Raw genomic sequence first — 19,930 nt, 5'->3', positions numbered from 1 at the left:
TCTTTATATAAATCTTGTTTAAAAAGGTAGGGGGAGTTGATTAAATGATTGATGATTATAAATGAGTGAATGAACAATAAATGAATGTAGAACAATGCAAATGTATTGTTGCTCTCTTGAAGCAACACACATAGCCAGAAGAATCCTTAGATCCTTCATTGTCTTTATATATAAAAATGACTTCATTGGTGAGTATAAAACACTTTTCAAATTACAAATGCTGAACCATTTATGGAAATAGCAGATGGATATACACTGATCAGATACAGCAGAGAGTAAATTTATTGATGTGTCATACATTTAACAACGGGTGTAGGTGAATATCATTTTAGTGCACTGATGTTAGTTTTTTTCCATGGTTTCCTTGATCCAGTCCAGGTAGTTTTGGACTTTAGTATAGAAGCCCTTAAAGCTTTTATTCCCACATCCAGGAAGACCCCATGATACAATGCCTGTAAGACGATAAGGCTTGTCTGGAGACCCATCGCCCAGAACAGGAGAAAACAAAGGACCTCCAGTATCTCCTTGACAACTGTCTACTTCGTCTCCTCCAGCACAGATCATGTTATTGGTGACAGGCAAACCCACTGAATCACATTCATTAAGTGGGTATATCTGGATGTGTCCATAAAGCAGATATCTACTAGCTTTTTCATCTTTATATCTTCCAAAACCTGAGACTGTGGCTTCTCCCTCAGATTCATCTGTTTTCTTTGGCAGACACACTGGCCTGATGTTTGGACCTAGAGGCACCCTTTCAGACATTTTGATGAGTGCAATATCATGATCATAGTTAGACTGAGAACCTCCACCAACTTTCTGATACTTTGGGTGAATTATTATTTTCTCAGTCTCCATAATGACTGGGTTTTTGCTTGTAGCATCAATTATTCCCCCTAACCAACTCATGGTGGTTGTTTCATATCCATCCACTACGTGAGCTGCTGTTACAGCCCAGAAATCACTGATTAAAGATGCACCACCTCTGGGACTTTTCTTATGAAAGAGCTGCCAGGGAATCTGCTCAATTGCTGCTGGCTTCCCACCAAAGACTCTACCACCAAAAGCAGCATCTTTATTCATTCCACACTCTAAGAGAAAAATAAATAATACACATTAAAGAAATTAAATCATTTGATCTAATATAGCCAGCATCATGTTAAGTTTTTCAAACCATTACCAGGAACGCAAGGAGGAATATTGTCATTACTGTCATCTGCTGTCCATCTCTGGTCTTCTGTACAGGTGTATGTTACTAAATAAGAGACAAAAAGTCAATAAATTAAAAAAAAAAGAAGAAGTTGAAATTGGTTGTTGTGAAATCATGTGAATGAACAAAATAAGTTTTGTACAGTATCTGACCATTAGGAGTTCCTTCAAATGTGTAGTATGGCTTATTGCAGTAATATTCGATGACTGAATGATACTCATTGTTTGATCCACTGATAAACCGAACACCTCCATTCAGTAGGGGTTTTGGATCTCCACATCCAGCAGCTGTATAAAGTGAACAATAGCAAGATAAACTGAATATTAGAATACATTTAATAATCACAGTACACTGATGTGTAAAATGTTATGTTCAGAACTACAGTACTGATGATGCTTAATTATAACTCACCAACAGCCTTGTAGGATGCATTAAATCCCATGTGTGATTTGGGGTTTGAATCATCAGTAACAAAAAAAAGCTGGAGATGGTTACTAGACACCATAATGGGCTTTTGACCAGGGTGAAATCTGTCTGTGGAATTCTGGCCACAAAACTTCCCCAAAACCTTCTTATCGGACACTAACTGAATGCAAAATAAAATGACTACAGACTGAATCTTATTTCTGCTCAACTGACTGTGCAGCTCAAATGAGCTAAAAGGCAGTATAAATCTTCACTGTGATTATATTTTACAATATTTTGAAATGAGGAAACACTTACAATCAGAGAATCTTGGCAACAGTTTGGAGAGGGCTCAATGTCCAGGTGACTGAATGTCAGCTGGATCTGATACCCCTGTGGCACCTCCAGGTCCCATTGCTCCAGGATATCCGCTGGATATGGCTGAGGGTACTGTGGAGAAGACACCTCCCCAAACATAGCCGGCTCACACTCACACACATTCACACATGCCCACAGGAGCCTGAATCAGTGTTTTAACAGAACAGAAATACAAACAGGTTCTAAGATGGTCATTATTATATTGATGATTATTAAAATAATCATAAGGATGAACATGCAGATGAAACATGACCTTTAAAACGAACTTACCAAATTATTAGAACTTTTCCAGCCATGCAGATGCCTATTAATTTTTTCACAAAAATGATAGAAAAGTTGTGAGGATTTTTCTGTAGTTTTTATGTGTCTACAACAGCACCGCCTCTCTAGTGAAAGAGCAAGGGTCTAACGGTCATGATAAAAAGACAATTTTGTTTGATCTGGCTGTGCTTCAAAAACAATAATTGAGAAAAAGAGAAAAATGCAAACAGCCCTTCCCGTAATTCACATTGCTATTTAGGCCATTTACTTAAGGGGGAAGGGTCAAAGTGCGGACACTATTTAATACAGCCATTATGGCCTAAATTGTGGTTTGTTTACAATAAGTTGTTTCCTTTTTATTGAAATAAATTTATATTCAGAGGTTCATTTTTTAAAATGCCTCATGGGGACAATTCACATACTGAAGGCTACAGTAAGTGGTGGGGCCATAAAATCATAGCTACGATAAGAATTTATTTGACAGTACTATTTACTGCTACATCCTCTGATATGTGAAGTAAATAACATTGATTATATCATTACAATGTCACCTGTCATGGGGTGGGATGTATCAGGCAACAGAAAAACGTCAAGTAAAAATTGTAAAAATTCATAAAAGTTGGTAAATATATACTTCTTTTGTATCACTATTTTAATAACACAAAACAGATTTTTACAGATTAAAAAAAAGACATAAATATGTATGCATATTTTATATTAATCACTGATCTGTGTATATACGATTAGAGTTTTTTATTCATTTGAATGATTTGTTTTTATTTATGTATTTTCTGTTTTCATTTTAATAGTGCTTTTGTCATATTCAATAGTTTTTTTAACATATCTATATAGCTTTTTATTTTAATTTTTATTTTGAGTTTGTACGTCAAGTAAATCAATAAAAATTAATGATTAAAAATTTATTTTACTTAACATTCTTTTTCTTTAGTTTTCTAAAATTCATATTACAAAAAAGGGAGAGAAATAAAAACAAATGTCAGTGGGCATATGTACAAGTTAGGTAAATAATAAAATCAATACTTTTAAATGTTATTGTACTTGCTTAAACATTGTAACTTTAGAAAGCTCATGTCATGTCAATTCTTTGCCATTGTCTCTCTGATCCAGTCTAGGTAGTTCTGCACTTTTGTGTAAAAACTTTTAGACATTTTATTACCGCATTCTGGAGGACCCCATGACACAATGCCCCTCACCTCGTAGCGCTGCTCTTTAGTTCCATAGCCCAACATGGGTAAGAACAGAGGACCCCCAGCATCACCTCTACAACTGTCTGTATGTTGAACATCATCTCCAGCACAGAACATGTTATCAGTGACAGGCATATCCCCAAAAACACACTCTTCAGAAGAATATTCCCTAATATGCCCATAATGTAAAATTTCACTTTTTAAGCCCTTCTCAAACCCTCCAAAGCCTGATACTGTACCCATCATTCCCTCCATTACATGTTCATGTGTTTTGTTTGGCAGACACACTGGCCTGAGGTTTGAACTGAGTGGCACCCTGTCAGACATTTTGATCAGTGCAATGTCATTATCAAAGTTGTTCTGATCACGTGTACCAACTCTCTGAAATTTTGGGTGAATTATAATTTTCTCTGTCTCCATAATGACTGGGTTTTTGACTCGAGTATTAGTTGTTCCTCCAAGCCATGTCATGGTGGTGTTTTCATATCCATCTACCAAATGAGCCGCTGTCAGAGCCCAGTAATCACTAATCAGAGATGCTCCACCTATGGTTTGTCTCTTATGGAAGAGCTGCCAGGGAATCTGTCCTGATCTAGCTGGCATCCCACCAAAGACTCTGCCACGAAAATAGACTTCTGTGTTCAATCCACACTCTGAAGGAAAAATAAAAAATACACATTAAAGAAATCAACATTTTTAATCTAATATAGCCAACATCACGTTTCAAAACCATTACCAGGAATGCAAGGAGGAATATTGTCATTGTTGTCATTTGTTGTCCATCTCTGGTCTTCTGTACAGGTGTATGTTACTACACAAGAGAAAAAAATGCGTAATAAATTACTTTAAGTGGTTGAAAATAATGAAATAACATGAATGAAAATCATTTTTAAGTATCTGACCATTAGGAGTTCCTTCAAATGTGTAGTATGGCTGATTGCAGTAATACTCAATGACTGAATGATACTCATTGTTTGATCCGCTGATAAACTGAACACCTCCATTTAACAAGGGTTTTGGATCTCCACAGCCAGTAGAGCCAAAGAAAAGAAAGCAGAGATTATTAAGCAAGGTACACTGACAGTTAAAATTCAAAAAAATGTGTCATACACTAATGCTGTTGTATCATTTCTGGTAAAATCTGGTTAAAAAAATGGAAAAAAAAATTATGTTGGAGCCCCCTGCACCATTCGTCCCCTCCATCTTTCAGAATAAATAAAAAAACACTTGAAACAAATATTACTAACCTTTTTGCTAACATTGGTAACTTTCCCCATATTAATTAAAGGGGTCATGATATAAGAAATCAAATTTGCCTTTTTTTTTTTTTTTTTTGGTATATAAGAGGTCTTTGTACCATTAAAACATCCTGCAAGTTCATCCTGCAAAATACAGTATACAGATGTGTGTTCGCTTTCTGACACAGTCCACGAGCTTAAGTCTGGCATCAATAGAACAAATGGAGTGAAAGAATGTTTGATTTGACGCACTTAAACAGCTCGTTCGCTACACTGATTTGTACAGTAAGTCTTGTCAGCATATTTTTACTCATTACTTCAACTTTTTTTTAAGTCAATTTATTAGAATTTAATTTGAAATGAATTACTCATAAAGCCACAATTACTAAAAATTAAGTCAGTTTTTTTCTTTATTTTCTTTAGTAATTTATTTACAGTAACACACCCACACACTATTTGGGATAACAAACAGTTTTGCCTACTCTGTACAGTGGAATGAAGGCCTACAGTGGAAATTAACTATATAAATAGTTGCTCAGCAGATTCACTTCATGAGTGAGTCACTCAACTGATTCATTCAAAAACACTGATTCATTCAGGAACTAAATGCTGCATTTAACTGTTAAAAACAGAATAATAAATAAAAGGCAACTGACACTTTTTGCTCAGTTATTACTCACCAGCAGCCTGGTAGGATGCATTAAATCCTATGTGTGATTCAGGATTTGAATCATCAGTTTGAAAAAAGAGCTGGAGATGATTACCAGGAACTAAGATGGGCTTGTGACCTGGGTGAAATCTGTCTGTGGAACTCTGGCCACAAAACTTCCCCAGAACCTTCTTATCAGACACAAGCTAAATGCAAAATAAAATGACATCTTTATCGTACTGCTGCTCAAATGACTGCGCAGCTCAAATGAGGTGAAAGCCAGTTAAAAGCCAATATAAATCTTTACTGTGATTAGTGAAATGAGAAAACACTTACACTGAGAGAATCATGACTACAGTTTGGAGAGGGCTCAATATCCAGGTGATTGAACGTCAGCTGGATCTGATACCCCTGTGGCACCTCCAGGTCCCATTGCTCCAGGATATCTGCTGGATATGGTTGAGGGTACTGTGGAGAAGACACCTCCCCAAACATGGCCGGCTCACACTCACACACATTCACACATGCCCAGAGCCTGAATCAGTGTTTTACAGGACAGAAATACAAACAGGTTCTGAGATGGTCATTATTATATTGATGATTATTAAAATAATCATAAGGATGAACATGCAGATGAAACATGAACTTTAAAAAGAACTTACCAAATTATTAGAACTTTTCCAGCCATGCAGATGCCAGTAACGTTTAACTACAATTATTTCACAAAAATGATAGAGAAGTTGTGAGGATTTTTATCTGTCTACAACTGCACTGCCTCTCTAGTGACAGAGCAAGGGTCTAACGGTCATGATAAAAGACCATTTAGTTTTGGCTGTGGTACAAAAACAATAACTGAGAAAAAGAGAAAGATGCAAAAAAACCCTTCCCATAATTCACATTACTATTTAGGCCATTTACTCAAGGGGGAATGGTAAAGTCTGCAGACACTATTTAATACAGCTATTTTATGGTGCAGGCCTAAATTGTGGTTTGTTTACAGTAAGTAGTTTCCTTTTTATCAAAAATGGAAAGTGAGAGGTTCGTTTGAAAAAAAAAGCCTTATAGGGACAATATGTATATTGCAGGTAATTTTTATAGACTACAGGAGGTGGTGGTGGCCATAATATCATAGCTACGATAAGAATTTATCTGACAGTAGTATATATAAAATATATATTACAACCTCTGGTACGTAAACTATATAAAATTACAATATTTATTATATCATTACAATGTCACCTGTCATGGGGTGGGATAAATCAGACAGCAGTTCTTCAATTTCATGTGTTGGAAGCAAGAAAAATAGACAAAATGGGTCAAGGCATCTCCAAAACGTTAATTAAAAATGTTAAAAATTAATAAAAATTGGTAGAAGAAACAGATTATTACAAATTCAGAAAAGAGACATGAATATGTATATTTAACATTAATCAGTGATCTGTGTATATACGATTATAGTTTTTTATTAATAATTTGAATAATTTATATTTTACGTTTTCTTTTTATTAGTGTTTTTTTTATGTTTTTTAACATCTATATTGTTTTTTTAAATCATTTTATTCGTTTCAGTTTTAGTATACATCAAGTAAATCAATAAAATTAGTTTTTATGTTTTATTTTATTTCACTTTACATTAATTTTCTTTCATTTTTACAATTCATATTACAAAAAAGGGAGAGAAATAAAAACAAATGTCAGTAGGCAATGACTTTAAGTTTATTTCAGTTATTTGTAATAAGAAAATATGACTTTAAAAAGTCTCACTGCATAAAAGCTTTTTACAATGAGAACAATGAAATGAAATACGTTGTCCTCCATTGTCATATGTAATTATGATTTAGGTAAATATATCAATACTTTTGAATATTATTGTACTTGCTTAACCATTTTAACTATAGAAAATGTATACTATGAAAACTGTGAATGAAAACTAAATGAAAGCTATATAACTGTACTGAATAATGACTGACAGGAAGCTCATGTCATGTCAATTATTTGCCATTGTCTCTCTGATCCAGTCCAGGTAGTTCTGCACTTTAGTGTAGTAACCTTTAGAAACCTGGCCACATCTTTCAGGACCCCATGACACAATGCCCCTCACCTCGTAGCGCTGCTCTTTAGTTCCATGGCCCAACATGGGGAAGAACAGAGGACCCCCACTGTCACCTTGACAACTGTCAACACGTTGAACATCATCTCCAGCACAGAACATGTTATCAGTGACAGGCATATCCCCAAAAACACACTGTTCAGAAGAATATTCCCGAATATGCCCATAACGCAAAATTTCACTTTTTAATCCCCGTTCAAACCCTCCAAAGCCTGATACTGTACCCATCGTGCCCTCCATTACAGGTTCATGTGTTTTGTTCGGCAGACACACAGGCCAGAGGTTTGGACCTAGAGGCACCCTGTCAGACATTTTGATCAGTGCAATGTCATTATCGAAGTCTGTCTGATAATCACCCACCGGAACCCTCTTATAATTTGGGTGAATTATGATCTTTTCAGCCTTCATAGTGACTGGGTTTTTGTCCTTACTATTGATTATTCCTCCAAGCCAAGTCATGTTGGTGTTTTCAAATCCGTCTACCACAGAAACAGCTGTAAGAGCCCAGTAATCACTGATCAGAGATGCACCACCTCTGTTTTGTGCAGTATGGAGAAGCTGCCAGGGAATCTGTCCTGATCTGGCTGGCTTCCCACCAAAGACTCTGCCTCCAAAACTGACTTCTGTGTTCATTCCACACACTGAAAGAAAAATAAAAAAAAATACACATTAAAGAAATTAACACATTTAATCTAATATAGCCAGTGTGACATTTAATTTCAGAACAATTACCAAAAACGCAAAGAGGAAAATTATCATTGTGGTGTTGTCCATTTGCTGTCCACCTCTGGTCTTCTGTACAGGTGTATCTTACTGTACAGGTGAAAAAAATTTGCAAAAATTATTTGAAAATAGTTTAAAAAAACATATTTTTTTTAAGTATCTGACCATTAGGAGTTCCTTCAAAAGTGTAGTATGGCTCATTGCAGTAATACTCGATGACTGAATGATAGTCATTGTTTGAGCCACTGATAAATCGAACACCTCCATTTGGCAGGGGTTCTGGATCTCCACAGCCAGTAGAGCCAAAGAAAAGAAAGCAGAGATTATTAAGCAAGGTAAACTGAAAGTTAAAATTAAAAAAAGTTTCATAACACACTGATGTTGTTGTATCATGTCAGGTAAAATCTGGCTGTAGACATTTGGAGACCCTAGGAAAAATGTATGTTCGAGCCACCTGCATCCTTCCCTCCACCTTTTAGAATAAATAAAAAACACTTGAAACAAATTTGGCTACTAACCTTTTTTTGTATATTTTTACTAACACTGGTAACTTTTTCAATATAAATTAAACTTTAACTAGGGTTAACACTACAAAACTCCTGTTTCTTGCCTCCCTCTTTGCACTTTTGTTCTTCTGACTCTTGACAGCATATTTTTATAATTACTTTTAACTAAACAAGTCAGTTTATTATAATTTAATTAGAATTTAACTACTCATAAAGGCACAATAACTAAAAATGAAGTCAGCCAGGTTTTTTTTTTTCTTCAGTAATTTATTTACAGTAACACACCCACACACTATTTGGGATAACAAACAGTTTTGCCTGCTCAATACAATAAAATGGAGGAATATGTATCTTTTTGTAGGTTTTACATTGTCAATAGGTGGTATTTTTCAGTCTTTTTTCAACAGATTCACTTTATGAGTGAGTCACTCAACTGATTCATTCAAGAACACTGATTCAGGAACTAAATTCTGGATGTAATAAAATAATAAATAGAAGGTAACTGACACTCATATTTTGAGTAAGTTGTAACATTCGTAACTACAGGACTGATTCTACTTAATTATTACTTACCAATAGCCTGGTAGGATGCATTAAATCCTATGTGTGATTCAGGATTTGAATCATCAGTTAGAAAAATAAGCTGGAGACGGTTACCAGGAACCACGATGGGCTTGTGACCTGGGTGAAATCTGTCTGTGGAACTCTGGCCACAAAACTTCCCCAGAACCTTCTTATTAGACACAAGCTGAATGCAAAAAAAAAGACATCAGACTGTATCTAACTGGAGCTCAAATGACTGTGCAGCTCAAATGATTTTGAGGTAAGGAAACACACACAATGAGAGAATCATGACCACAGATTGGAGAGGGCTCAATATCCAGGTGACTGAACGTTAGCTGGATTTGGTAGGCTTGCGGCACTTCCAGGTCCCATTGCTCCAGGATATCTGCTGGATATGGTTGAGGGTACTGTGGAGAAGACACCTCTCCAAACATGGCCGGCTCACACTCACACACATTCACATAAGCCCACAGCAGCCTGAATCAGTGTGTTTTAGTAGCACAGAGATACAAACGGAGGTCAAAGTAGTTTAATCCTTAAATAATGAATAAACATTAAATCTAAAAAGAACTTACCAAATTATTAGAACTGTTCCAACCATAGCAGACATTCAGATGTTGATAGCTTTTCACTAAAATCATTAAGAAGTTAAAAAGGGTTTTCCCGTAGGTCTTTCTGTGGCTACACTTGCGGTGCCTCTCTAATGACACACCAAGGGTCTAAAAGTCATGTTAAAAGACAGATTTGTTTGATTTGGCTGAGCTACAAAACAGCGACAACAAAATATATCTAATAGAGAGAGATGTAAACAACCCTTCCCATGGTTCACACTGCTTTTTAGGTCGGAGGAAAGAGTTAAAGTCTGCTAAAGGTATTTTATGCACTACTTCTATAGTGTAGGCCTAAATAGTGGTTTGTTTACTGTATGTGCTATCCTTTTTATTAAAAAATAATAATAGTAATTAAAGCTGCAAGCAGCGTTGAAAGGGCTCTCACATCCGGGCTCACTACCACCCAGTGAAAAACAGTCAACGGTGAGCAATATGCGTTTAAAGTGGTAAATTTAGGAGGAATACTTCTAAGTCATTTATATGTGCCAGTATTTCTGCTACCAGTTGGTGGCACTCTGACTATAACTGAATATTTGCATATAGATGTCTTCAGACCAGGACTTTTATCAAACATATGAAGTTTGGTGCAGATTGAATATGGTATTTTTGAGTTAACGTAAAACATGACATATCCTGTTGCCAAGAGGTGGCTCTGTGATTATAGCTGAATATTGGCCTTTAGATGTCTTCAGGCCAGGACTCTTACCAAACGTGTGACGTATTTCCTGTATTTGGCCCAAACGCCCTTTAATGAAAACTCAACGGGGTATATTTTGAACGTCATCTGACCAAACCTGGAAAACAGGTCTCATTGCTTACGCTTGTTGGAGAACATATTAATAGCAGTATCAAATAATGCCTATATCAATGGACTTTTAAGGTAATCACTTAAATTAGCTGGCTGTTTTTATTGTTGACGTTTTAATGTAACTTTTATATATAAATGTTAGTAAAAAACTTTTATATATCAGTCCACACAAGTGATGGACATTGGTTATAATTATCTTTAGTGTCTACTTTAAAGACAAACAGCTTCATATTTAATGAGGCATATGCAAAATGTGTGAACCGGAAGCAACGAGACTTGGTTTGCAGAATACAGAAGTCTGTTGCACATAAACCCTATATCTTCACAACTGAACATCGCAAAGGACTTTAGATTAGACTGACCAAATATATTGTTGATGTCATTAAATTAAACAATGAAATTAGTTTGTTAAAGCATAAAACTTCATGTCACTTCATGTTGCCAGCAGGTAGCATATGGAATATTGGCCTTTAGATGTCTTTAGGCCATCATGGCGAAACATCAAAATTTGTCAGGCCACCACAGACACGCCATTCAACAAAAAACTCAAAATCTTTGCAATTTAATGTCACAGATTACAATGACTAAATTTGGTGTTCTCTAGGAGGACTTTGTTTTAATACAACGCCTGCAAATGGCAACAATGGCACAAAACTTGCAGAGAAAATTCAAAATAACAGACTTCCTGTTGGGTTTCGGACTTTGTGGGGGACTTTTTTAGGTATTGGTGTGTTCCAATGTGTACCGAATTTCCTACATGTACGTGAAATGTACCTTGAGGGGCACTCAGTTGAAATTTTATAGGTGGTGCTATCGAGCCATTTTGACACACCCACTTCTGAAACCTATATCAGATGGCAATTTTCACCACTGTTGGTGCGTGTGCAAAGTTTCATGAGTGTGACCACGTTTAGGCCCTCAAAAATGCAATTCATTTTAGAGAAGAAGAAGAAAAAGAAGAAGAAAGCGAGCATTTCCAATAGGGTCCTCGCACCATTGGTACTCAGGCCCTAATAAATAGAAAAGGTCAGTGAGAGGTTCATTTTTTATTTATTTATTTTTATGTCTTACAGGGGGAAAATCTGCATATTGTATATTTTAGGGCTGTGGAAGGTAGGGTAAAAATATTAGTTGCATGTAGTATATAGATGAGAAAGAATTCATCTGACATGAATAGTATGCAATATATACAAATTACTCGCTTTGATGATGAATGATGATTGTGAAAATGAACCATTTTTTTCTTTTCATTTTTCCTCAACATGAGACATTAATGTCTCATATTGCACTGTGGATGCTAATTATTTGCCATTGTTTCTTCAATCCAACCCAGGTAGTTCTGCACTTTAGTGTAGTAACCTTTAGAAATCTGGCCACATCTTTCAGGACCCCATGACACAATGCCCCTCACCTCGTAGGGCTGCTGTTTAGTTCCATGGCCCAACATGGGGAAGAACAGAGGACCCCCACTGTCACCTTGACAACTGTCAACACGTTGAACATCATCTCCAGCACAGAACATGTTATCAGTGACAGGCATATCCCCAAAAACACACTGTTCAGAAGAATATTCCCTAATATGCCCATAACGTAAAATTTCACTTTTTAAGCCCTTCTCAAACCCTCCAAAGCCTGATACTGTACCCATCGTGCCCTCCATTACATGTTCCTGTGTTTTGTTTGGCAGACACACTGGCCTGATGTTTTGACCGAGTGGCACCCTGTCAGACATTTTGATCAGTGCAATGTCATTATCAAAGTTTGTCTGATAATCACCCACCGGAACCTTCTTATAATTTGGGTGAATTATAATCTTCTCGGCCTTCATAGTGACTGGGTTTTTGTCCTTACTATTGGTTATTCCTCCAAGCCAGGTCATGTTGTTGTTTTCAAATCCATCTACCACGTGAGCAGCTGTCAGAGCCCAGTAATCACTGATCAGAGATGCACCACCTCTGTTTTGTGCAGTATGGAGAAGCTGCCAGGGAATCTGTCCTGATCTGGCTGGCTTCCCACCAAAGACTCTGCCTCCAAAACTGACTTCTGTGTTCATTCCACACACTAAATTTTTTTAAAAAGAAACAAAAATATGAACATATATAATAAAGTTAAATGACAATAGTGCAAATGCACAAGTAATATAAAATATTTCTTTAGCTGTCTGTTTGTCAAGCCACAATTATTACCAGGATAACAAGGAGGAATAATATCATTGTTGCTGACTTCTCTCCATTTTCGGTCTACTGCACACTTGTATGTTACTGCACAAGAAAGAACGAAAGAAAGGACATAAGGTCGTGATTCAATAATCACAAAGAATAAAGGTGTTTTTTGTACAGTATCTGACCTTTAGCAGAATCCTTAAATTTGTAGTATGGCTCATTGCAGTGATACTCTATGACTGAAAGATATTCATTGTTTTCTCCACTGACAAACTGAATGTCTCCATTCAACAGCGGCTTTGGAGCTCCACAGTCGATAACTGTAAAGCGGACAATACATAGGAATAGAATGATGAATGGACGCAATGTAACCAAATGCAATATCAGGTAAATATGTGTATTTACTCACTCTTGCACTCTGGCAGATTCAAATGCCATTGTCCGTTACTCTGACATATGGACTTAAAACTTGAAATCTCTTTGTCTCCCTTAAAGAAGAAAAAGGAAAATGCGCCATCAAATCACGTATATTCACCAATACACTCTTAGAGGCTGTTCACACAGAATGCGTTTTTGCATTGATTTTGGATAAACATGTTAAACCAATATGCACTCACATATTGAGCCTTTTGCAGTATCTTACACAAGACACAGTGTTCTAAAAATGCAACGTTTAAGTTTTAAAAAGTTTTAAAAAGTCAGATTATGTAAGCCCGTTTCCGCCACTGAAAAAAAATAAAAAAGGTAATTATGACTTTTTATCTCACACTTCTGATTTATTTACTCATTTATTTATTTATTTTGCAATTGCAAGTTTACATCTTGCAATTCTGACTTTTTTTCTCAGAATTGCAAGTTCATATATGAGATATAAACACAATTCAGAGAATGTCTTTTTTCCAAAATTGGACTTTAGAACTTGCAACTGAGAAAAAAGTCAGAATTGTGAGTTTTTATATAGCAATTCTGATTTTATTTCTCAAAGTTGTGAGTTTATATCATGCAATTCTGAGAAAAAAAATGTAAAATTGTGAGTTCATACAACTGTGATTTTATCTCACTCAATTCTGACTTTATAACTTAGGCCTATCTCACATAGTTATGGGAATAAAAATAAAAAAAAAAAGTCAGAATTGTGAGTTTACATTTCACAATTCTACCTTTATGACTTACGATTGTGAGTTTGTATCACGTAATTCTAACTTCATAACTCGCAATTGCTGTTCTGTGGAAAAAAAGTCAATTGAGAGTTTGTATCAAACATTTCTGAGAAAAAAGTCACAATTGCAAGTTTATATCTCACAATTGTGCATTTATATCGCGCAATTCTGACTTTATACCTCACAATCGCATGTTAATATCATGCAATTTAAAAATATAAAAAAACTCAGAATTGTGGGTTTGCATCATGCAATTCTGAGAAAAACGGTTTGAGATAAAAAGTCACAATAGCCTTTATATATTTTTTAATTCAAATAGGCTTCCACATGGTTTTAAGCACAAAAACCCTTTCTGTGTGAATTGTCCCCAGTTCTTGCTTTACGATCAGCATTCTTGTAAAGCTCACCATCATGAGCTTGAAACCTGGATTACAGCGCACATGAATGTAGTCTCTGTACAAGTACTGGGCAAAACTCGGTGTAACTGTTCCACTGGTGATAGTGCCGGGATTTGGACACTGTACCCCTTTAAAAAAAGATGAGAGGAAACAGAACTAATTAGCAGCACATATATTTGAGGATTTATAATATTGCTGTTCTGATATCCATTGTTTTCTGAAAAAAAAAAAAAAAAAAAAAATTCTCACTCTGTGTGGTGTAAAGTAAGCTCCACCCCTGGCTCTGTCCGTGTCCATCGGTGTGATACTCCAGCTGGACAATGTGAGCACCCGTGTTCAGGACTCCAGGGCTTTTTCCTCCACAGTACTTTTGGGGAGGTTTTCCTTGGACAGACACCTGAGGAAGAATAAAAAGCAGATAAGCATAGAAATAAACTTAAAACTTAACAAATATAAAGACAGACGTTTATAAGCATACTTGCAGCCAGTGGAAGAGACAGGTGTCTCCTTGGTTGTAGACTTGCTCTATGTGGAAGTTCTGGCTGAAGTTGAGAGTGATCATGTAGCCTGGCTGTACAGAGATTGTGTAGATGCAGTCGAGATCATGCGGGGACATGTCTGGGAACCCAGGACTGGAGATGGTCCCCTCTAATTCACTGTGCACTCCACCTCCACACTCCACTGTCACAGGGAGGAAATACACACCACTTGATACAGATTACTATTCCTTTCATCTATATGTAAAGTTAGATTATGGTTTATATCAGTTATATTTTTTGTTAACATTTTGTTGATATTTAAAAAAAAAAATAATAATAATATATATATATATATATATATATATGATTAATTTAATACATAAACAATAAATGCGATATATATATATATATATATATATATATATATATATATGATTAATTTAATATATAAACAATAAATGCGTTTTATCATTAACTAAAACAAAAACTATTAAAAACATTTGTGTTAATTGTAATGAAGCTAAAACTGAATAAATTATAAATACTGAATGAAAAACTTTAACTACAATTTTAGAAGTGTTTTAAAACGAAAACAAAATAAACGAAACATAATAGTAAAAAAAACTACAAAATTATAAAAGACTACAGTGAAAACTATATATATATAAATAAATAATTTATTCAGTTTTAGCTTTATTTCAATTAACACAAATGTTTTTAATAGTTTTTGTTTTAGTTAATGATAAAAGGTGTCTATTGTTTATACATTAAATTAATCATATGCCTACATGAAATTTTAAAAATGTGTTGCAATTTTCAAAAAAAATCATGGAAGAACATCTTTTAGAAAATTACAATTGTAGTTACAACCACTAACCTCTACAATCGACATAAACAGTGTGCTGGAAATGTAAACATCACAGTGCCTGAGATTTTATTAGCAAATACACTCACAGGCACAGGTGCGTTGGTCAGGCCGTAGCGTGTAACCATGACGGCAGGCGCACAGGTAGGAGCCAAGGGTGTTGAGGCATATCTGTGAACACGGTGGACCATTTTCTACACTGGAAGAGGAACACTCATCTATGTCTAAGGAAACAGGTATAGGAGCATTAATTATGTTTAATTAAATAACATCATATGACAAAAACAACAGTACTGTTGTACTGCATATTGCTTTTATACAACAGGTAACAAGAAATAAATATTGATAATATTTATTATTTTAGACCAGTTAGTGTGTCTATTTTTGTTGCGCCAATAAAAATAGTTCCAATCAAAAAGGCAACCAAGAATCGACCATTCTGTGTTACAGTGCAACACATAATGGTCTAACCAGTGTTTTAAACAAAAACACGAAAACGGTTGAACGAATGATTCAATGACTCACATACAAACACAGACAGTCACTGGTCTGCACAAACAGTGGTGTATCAATGTATATTGTAGATAGTATCTGTTTCCATTTAATGCTGTGAATTCATCTTATTAAATTTAACTTAACATTATATAAATAGTTGCGAAAAAAGCACATTTTCCATCCCACATGATGTGTCCAAGAGATGAAAACTGACACTTCCAGGCAAAATAAGAAAGATTTGCACATCTTCATTCTGTTTAAAAGTTTACACCCTCTGGAGCTCTTAATGCATTGTGTTTCCTTCTGGAGCATCAGTGAGTGTTTGAACCTTCTGTAATAGTTGCATATGAGTCCCTCAGTTGTCCTCAGTGTGAAAAGGTGGATCTCAAAATCACACAGTCATTCTTGGAAAGGGTTCAACTACACAAAGATGCTTCAAAACCACAGAATTTGTGGGACCTGAAGGATTTTTCTGAAGAACAGCAGACAGTTTAATGGTTCAGGACAAACAAGGGACTCATGAACAACTTTCACTAAACAAATAAACACAGCTGTGGATCATTCAGGTAACAACACAGTATGAAGAACCAAATGTATATAAACTTTTGAACTAATATTTTTGCTTGTGGACAACATGTAAATGTCTTTTATGTGAAATATTGTGTTCAGGTAAGTATTAAATGAAAAAAAAACATGCATTTTGTATGATCCCTCTTAATGATGTTTGATAACAAAGTTCGGGAGGAGCATGATCAGATAATCAACTAATTTGGCACAGGTGCAACTCGTCTAGCTAGCACAAGTCATATATAAGCACACAGCCGACTTACCTCCGTCATTCGACTGTTTTTCGGCATCCCTCCTCCACCCCAACTCCTCACTCTTAATCTATCCTCATCCTATACTTGGGATCGGGGGAGTTCTCTGGGTTCGGGCCATATTCCGGGCTCGGAGCCCTCCCCCAGGACAGCACGCCAAAATATGCTTACTGTTTGCTCAACCAGATTAGATGTGAGGGTGAACTCGTGAATTTTGGTAAAATAATTAACATTTTGTAGATTCTACAAGGTGTGTGTAAACTCTTGACTTCAACTCTATATATATCATAAGTGTAGGCCTTAGGATTTTTTTCTCTATATCAACAAATTTTCATTAAAAGTTCCTAATACACAAACAGGCGCCCTGTATGGAATGCACAAACACAGACAAGTGGACTAATACAAACAGTAAAAAATCTCAGTGCTGTTGAACTGCTTTGCTTCTGGAATGCCACCAAATTCTAGAACTGCTGTGTGAAAGAGATCAGATTCTACAACCTTAAGAGAACTTACTACAACACTGATATGTCTGTAATATGCTTCAAGTATATAAAGGTGCATTCACGCCATATCGGAATTCCCGTAATTATGAGATTCCAACTTGTAAAAAGTGTTCACGTCCTTGTAGAACTCGTAATTACAACTTGTGAACTGGGAGGCTTCTGAGGGCTACGACTTGTACCACATGACCGGTGTACCACCTGACCAACGTAAGTTCTGTTTAGGCGTTTATAGGGTTGCCATAGAAAAGCATAATTCGGATTCTGAGGACGTGAACAGCTCCGAGTAGAACGTCACATGTTGTCATCTCGAAATTACGGTAATTACGATATGGTATGAATGCACCATAACTCACCAACAGCCTGGTAGAATGCAGTGAATCCCAAGTGTGACTCGTGATTTGAATCATCTGTTAGAAAAACCAGCTGCAGACGGTTACCAGGAGCCAAGATGGGCTTGTGACCTGGGTGAAATCTGTCTGTGGAATTCTGGCCACAAAACTTCCCCAGAACCTTCTTATCTGACAGAACCTAAAAAAAAAAAAATTAAAAACTAGAAATTAAAAAAAAACAACAACACGTGTTATGATTTATTTGGCCTTGCTAAAAAACCAAATGATTGTAGTCACAATGACATTTCAAACCTAATTTATATGAAGTGCATGAAGCAGGCTGTGACTCTTTTTTTTGGCATTTTTGGCACAAACAACACATAATACAAAACACAGTACAGGGTATGGATTGTGCAACCCAAATTAGGTCACACCACTCAAGTATTTTCACTAGTAGTTTCTCTACTAACCGAGACAGAATCGTAGTAACAGTCTGGAGAGGGCTCAATATCCAGGTGGTTGAACGTTAGCTGGATCTGGTAGCCTTGCGGCACCTCCAGGTCCCATTGTTCCTGGACATTTGCTTGATATGGTTGAGGGTACTGTGGAGAAGACACCTCTCCAAACATGGTTGGCTCACACTTAGGCACATTCACACATGTCCACAGCAGCCTGAATCAGTGTTTCAGTAGAAAACAGAAAAAAGATCATAATCAATAGTGTTGCTGGAATAATTTTTGGTTAATTTAGACTAAATAAACAGGGTGTTAGAAGATATTTAAAGGATTAGTTTACTTCCAGAATAAAAAATTCCTGATAAGTTACTCACCCCATGCCATCCAAGATGTTCATGTCTTTCTTTCCTCTGTTGAAAAGAAGTTAAGGTTTTTGAGGAAAACATTCCAGGATTTTTCTCCATATAGTGGGCTTCAATGATGGGCAATGGGCTGAAGAACCAAACTGCGGTTTCAATGCAGCTTTAAAGGCCTCTACATGATCCCAGCCGAGAAATAAGGGTCTTATCTAGCAAAACGATTGGTCATTTAAAAAAAAAAAGACAATTTAAATACCTCATGCATTACATAATCATGCACAAGTGACGTAGGCAGAAGCATCGACCCAGTGCTTACAAAGTGAATATGCAAAGAAAGTCAAACGCCCTTTACAGAAAAGGAATAACAACGATATAGGTCGATTTTGAAGTTGGAGGAGAAAATGGGATGAGTTTTTCGCCCTAATCTACCTTTCTGAATCGAAGAAAACAGACAAAAAAACTAACCTTGCGTGACTTTTCCAACATGATTACGCAATACGTGAAGATGCACATGCACATCACAGAGCTAGTGCAAGATGAACGTTTGTGGTTAAAAAGAATTAAAAAATGTATTTCTTTTAGAAAATGACTGATTGTTACGCTAGATAAGACCTTTATTCCTCGGCTGGGATCGAGGAGAGTCCTTTGAAGCTGCATTGAAACCCATTGCAGCCCACTATATAAAAAAAAAAAAAAAAATCCTCAGATGTTTTCCTCAAAAACCTTAATTCCTTTTCAACTGAAGAAAGAAAGACATGAACATCCAGGATGACACAATCTTTTAAGAAACATTCTTTTAACATCCATCAATGTCTGTTATTAAATTAATCACACATATGCAAATTTGAAGAATGAAATCTAAAATCAACTTACCAAATTATTAGATCTATTCTGTCCATAACGAAAATGCAGATGTCAGTAGCCGTTTGACTAAACTGTTAAAGCAGTCATGAGTTTTTCTTGCGATAAAGTGTATGTGGTTAACAAGCACATATGAGAGATCAAGAGTCTAAAAGTCATCAAAAAAGGTAAACTTGTTTGATTTGGCTATGGCAGAAGAAAGAGAGCCTCGCTCTAGTAGTAGATGTGACTACTTTTCCCGTAAATCGTGCGTTTTCAACCTGTTTACTCAAACAGTAGGGGTTAAAGTCTACAGAGATCATTTTCATGCATTTTCATCTTTTCTTTACTGATTATTAGATGTTTCCATCTTTGTCAGATGCAAAGAAGGTGTTA

General features: G+C 36.0%; 3 protein-coding genes and 1 long non-coding RNA gene across 7 annotated transcripts; 1 reads left to right on the top strand and 3 right to left on the bottom strand.

Annotated features, from left to right (window-relative positions):
- Positions 1-264: 264 nt before the first annotated feature.
- On the bottom strand, positions 265-9,975 carry LOC127178334 (complement C1s subcomponent-like). Of its 3 annotated transcripts, none has more exons than XM_051131148.1 (6): positions 9,828-9,975; positions 1,934-2,135; positions 1,622-1,796; positions 1,363-1,497; positions 1,181-1,255; positions 265-1,091 (listed from the first exon to the last, which is right to left on the bottom strand). In XM_051131148.1, exons 1-6 carry the CDS (start codon positions 9,860-9,862, stop codon positions 343-345), a joined length of 1,371 nt encoding a protein of 456 aa, XP_050987105.1. In that variant the 5' UTR covers positions 9,863-9,975; the 3' UTR covers positions 265-342. The 3 variants fall into 3 exon arrangements, with proteins under 3 accessions (XP_050987105.1, XP_050987107.1, XP_050987106.1); XM_051131150.1 differs by lacking the exon at positions 9,828-9,975 and adding an exon at positions 6,012-6,042; XM_051131149.1 differs by lacking the exon at positions 9,828-9,975 and adding an exon at positions 2,264-2,422.
- LOC127178338 (uncharacterized) lies at positions 1,808-5,883 on the top strand. Its single transcript, XR_007829381.1, has 2 exons — positions 1,808-1,978; positions 5,731-5,883. It is a non-coding gene; the product is annotated as an uncharacterized LOC127178338 (long non-coding RNA).
- Positions 3,027-6,125, bottom strand: LOC127178336 (complement C1s-1 subcomponent-like). Its single transcript, XM_051131151.1, has 6 exons — positions 6,012-6,125; positions 5,686-5,884; positions 5,384-5,555; positions 4,365-4,496; positions 4,199-4,273; positions 3,027-4,115 (listed from the first exon to the last, which is right to left on the bottom strand). Exons 1-6 carry the CDS (start codon positions 6,035-6,037, stop codon positions 3,352-3,354), a joined length of 1,368 nt encoding a protein of 455 aa, XP_050987108.1. The 5' UTR covers positions 6,038-6,125; the 3' UTR covers positions 3,027-3,351.
- LOC127178333 (complement C1r-A subcomponent-like) lies at positions 7,042-19,755 on the bottom strand. Of its 2 annotated transcripts, none has more exons than XM_051131147.1 (11): positions 19,568-19,755; positions 18,351-18,552; positions 17,905-18,079; positions 15,825-15,959; positions 14,870-15,072; positions 14,641-14,788; positions 14,401-14,519; positions 13,243-13,321; positions 13,019-13,153; positions 12,858-12,932; positions 7,042-8,100 (listed from the first exon to the last, which is right to left on the bottom strand). In XM_051131147.1, exons 1-11 carry the CDS (start codon positions 19,591-19,593, stop codon positions 7,337-7,339), a joined length of 2,061 nt encoding a protein of 686 aa, XP_050987104.1. In that variant the 5' UTR covers positions 19,594-19,755; the 3' UTR covers positions 7,042-7,336. The 2 variants fall into 2 exon arrangements, with proteins under 2 accessions (XP_050987104.1, XP_050987103.1); XM_051131146.1 differs by lacking the exon at positions 7,042-8,100 and adding an exon at positions 11,703-12,732 and having other exon boundaries at positions 19,568-19,745.
- Positions 19,756-19,930: the final 175 nt, after the last annotated feature.

Source organism: Labeo rohita, chromosome 16 (assembly GCF_022985175.1).
Source record: "Labeo rohita strain BAU-BD-2019 chromosome 16, IGBB_LRoh.1.0, whole genome shotgun sequence".
In the NCBI taxonomy this organism is placed as follows: Eukaryota; Metazoa; Chordata; class Actinopteri; order Cypriniformes; family Cyprinidae; genus Labeo; species Labeo rohita.
This window is presented reverse-complemented; position numbering and strand designations above follow the sequence as displayed.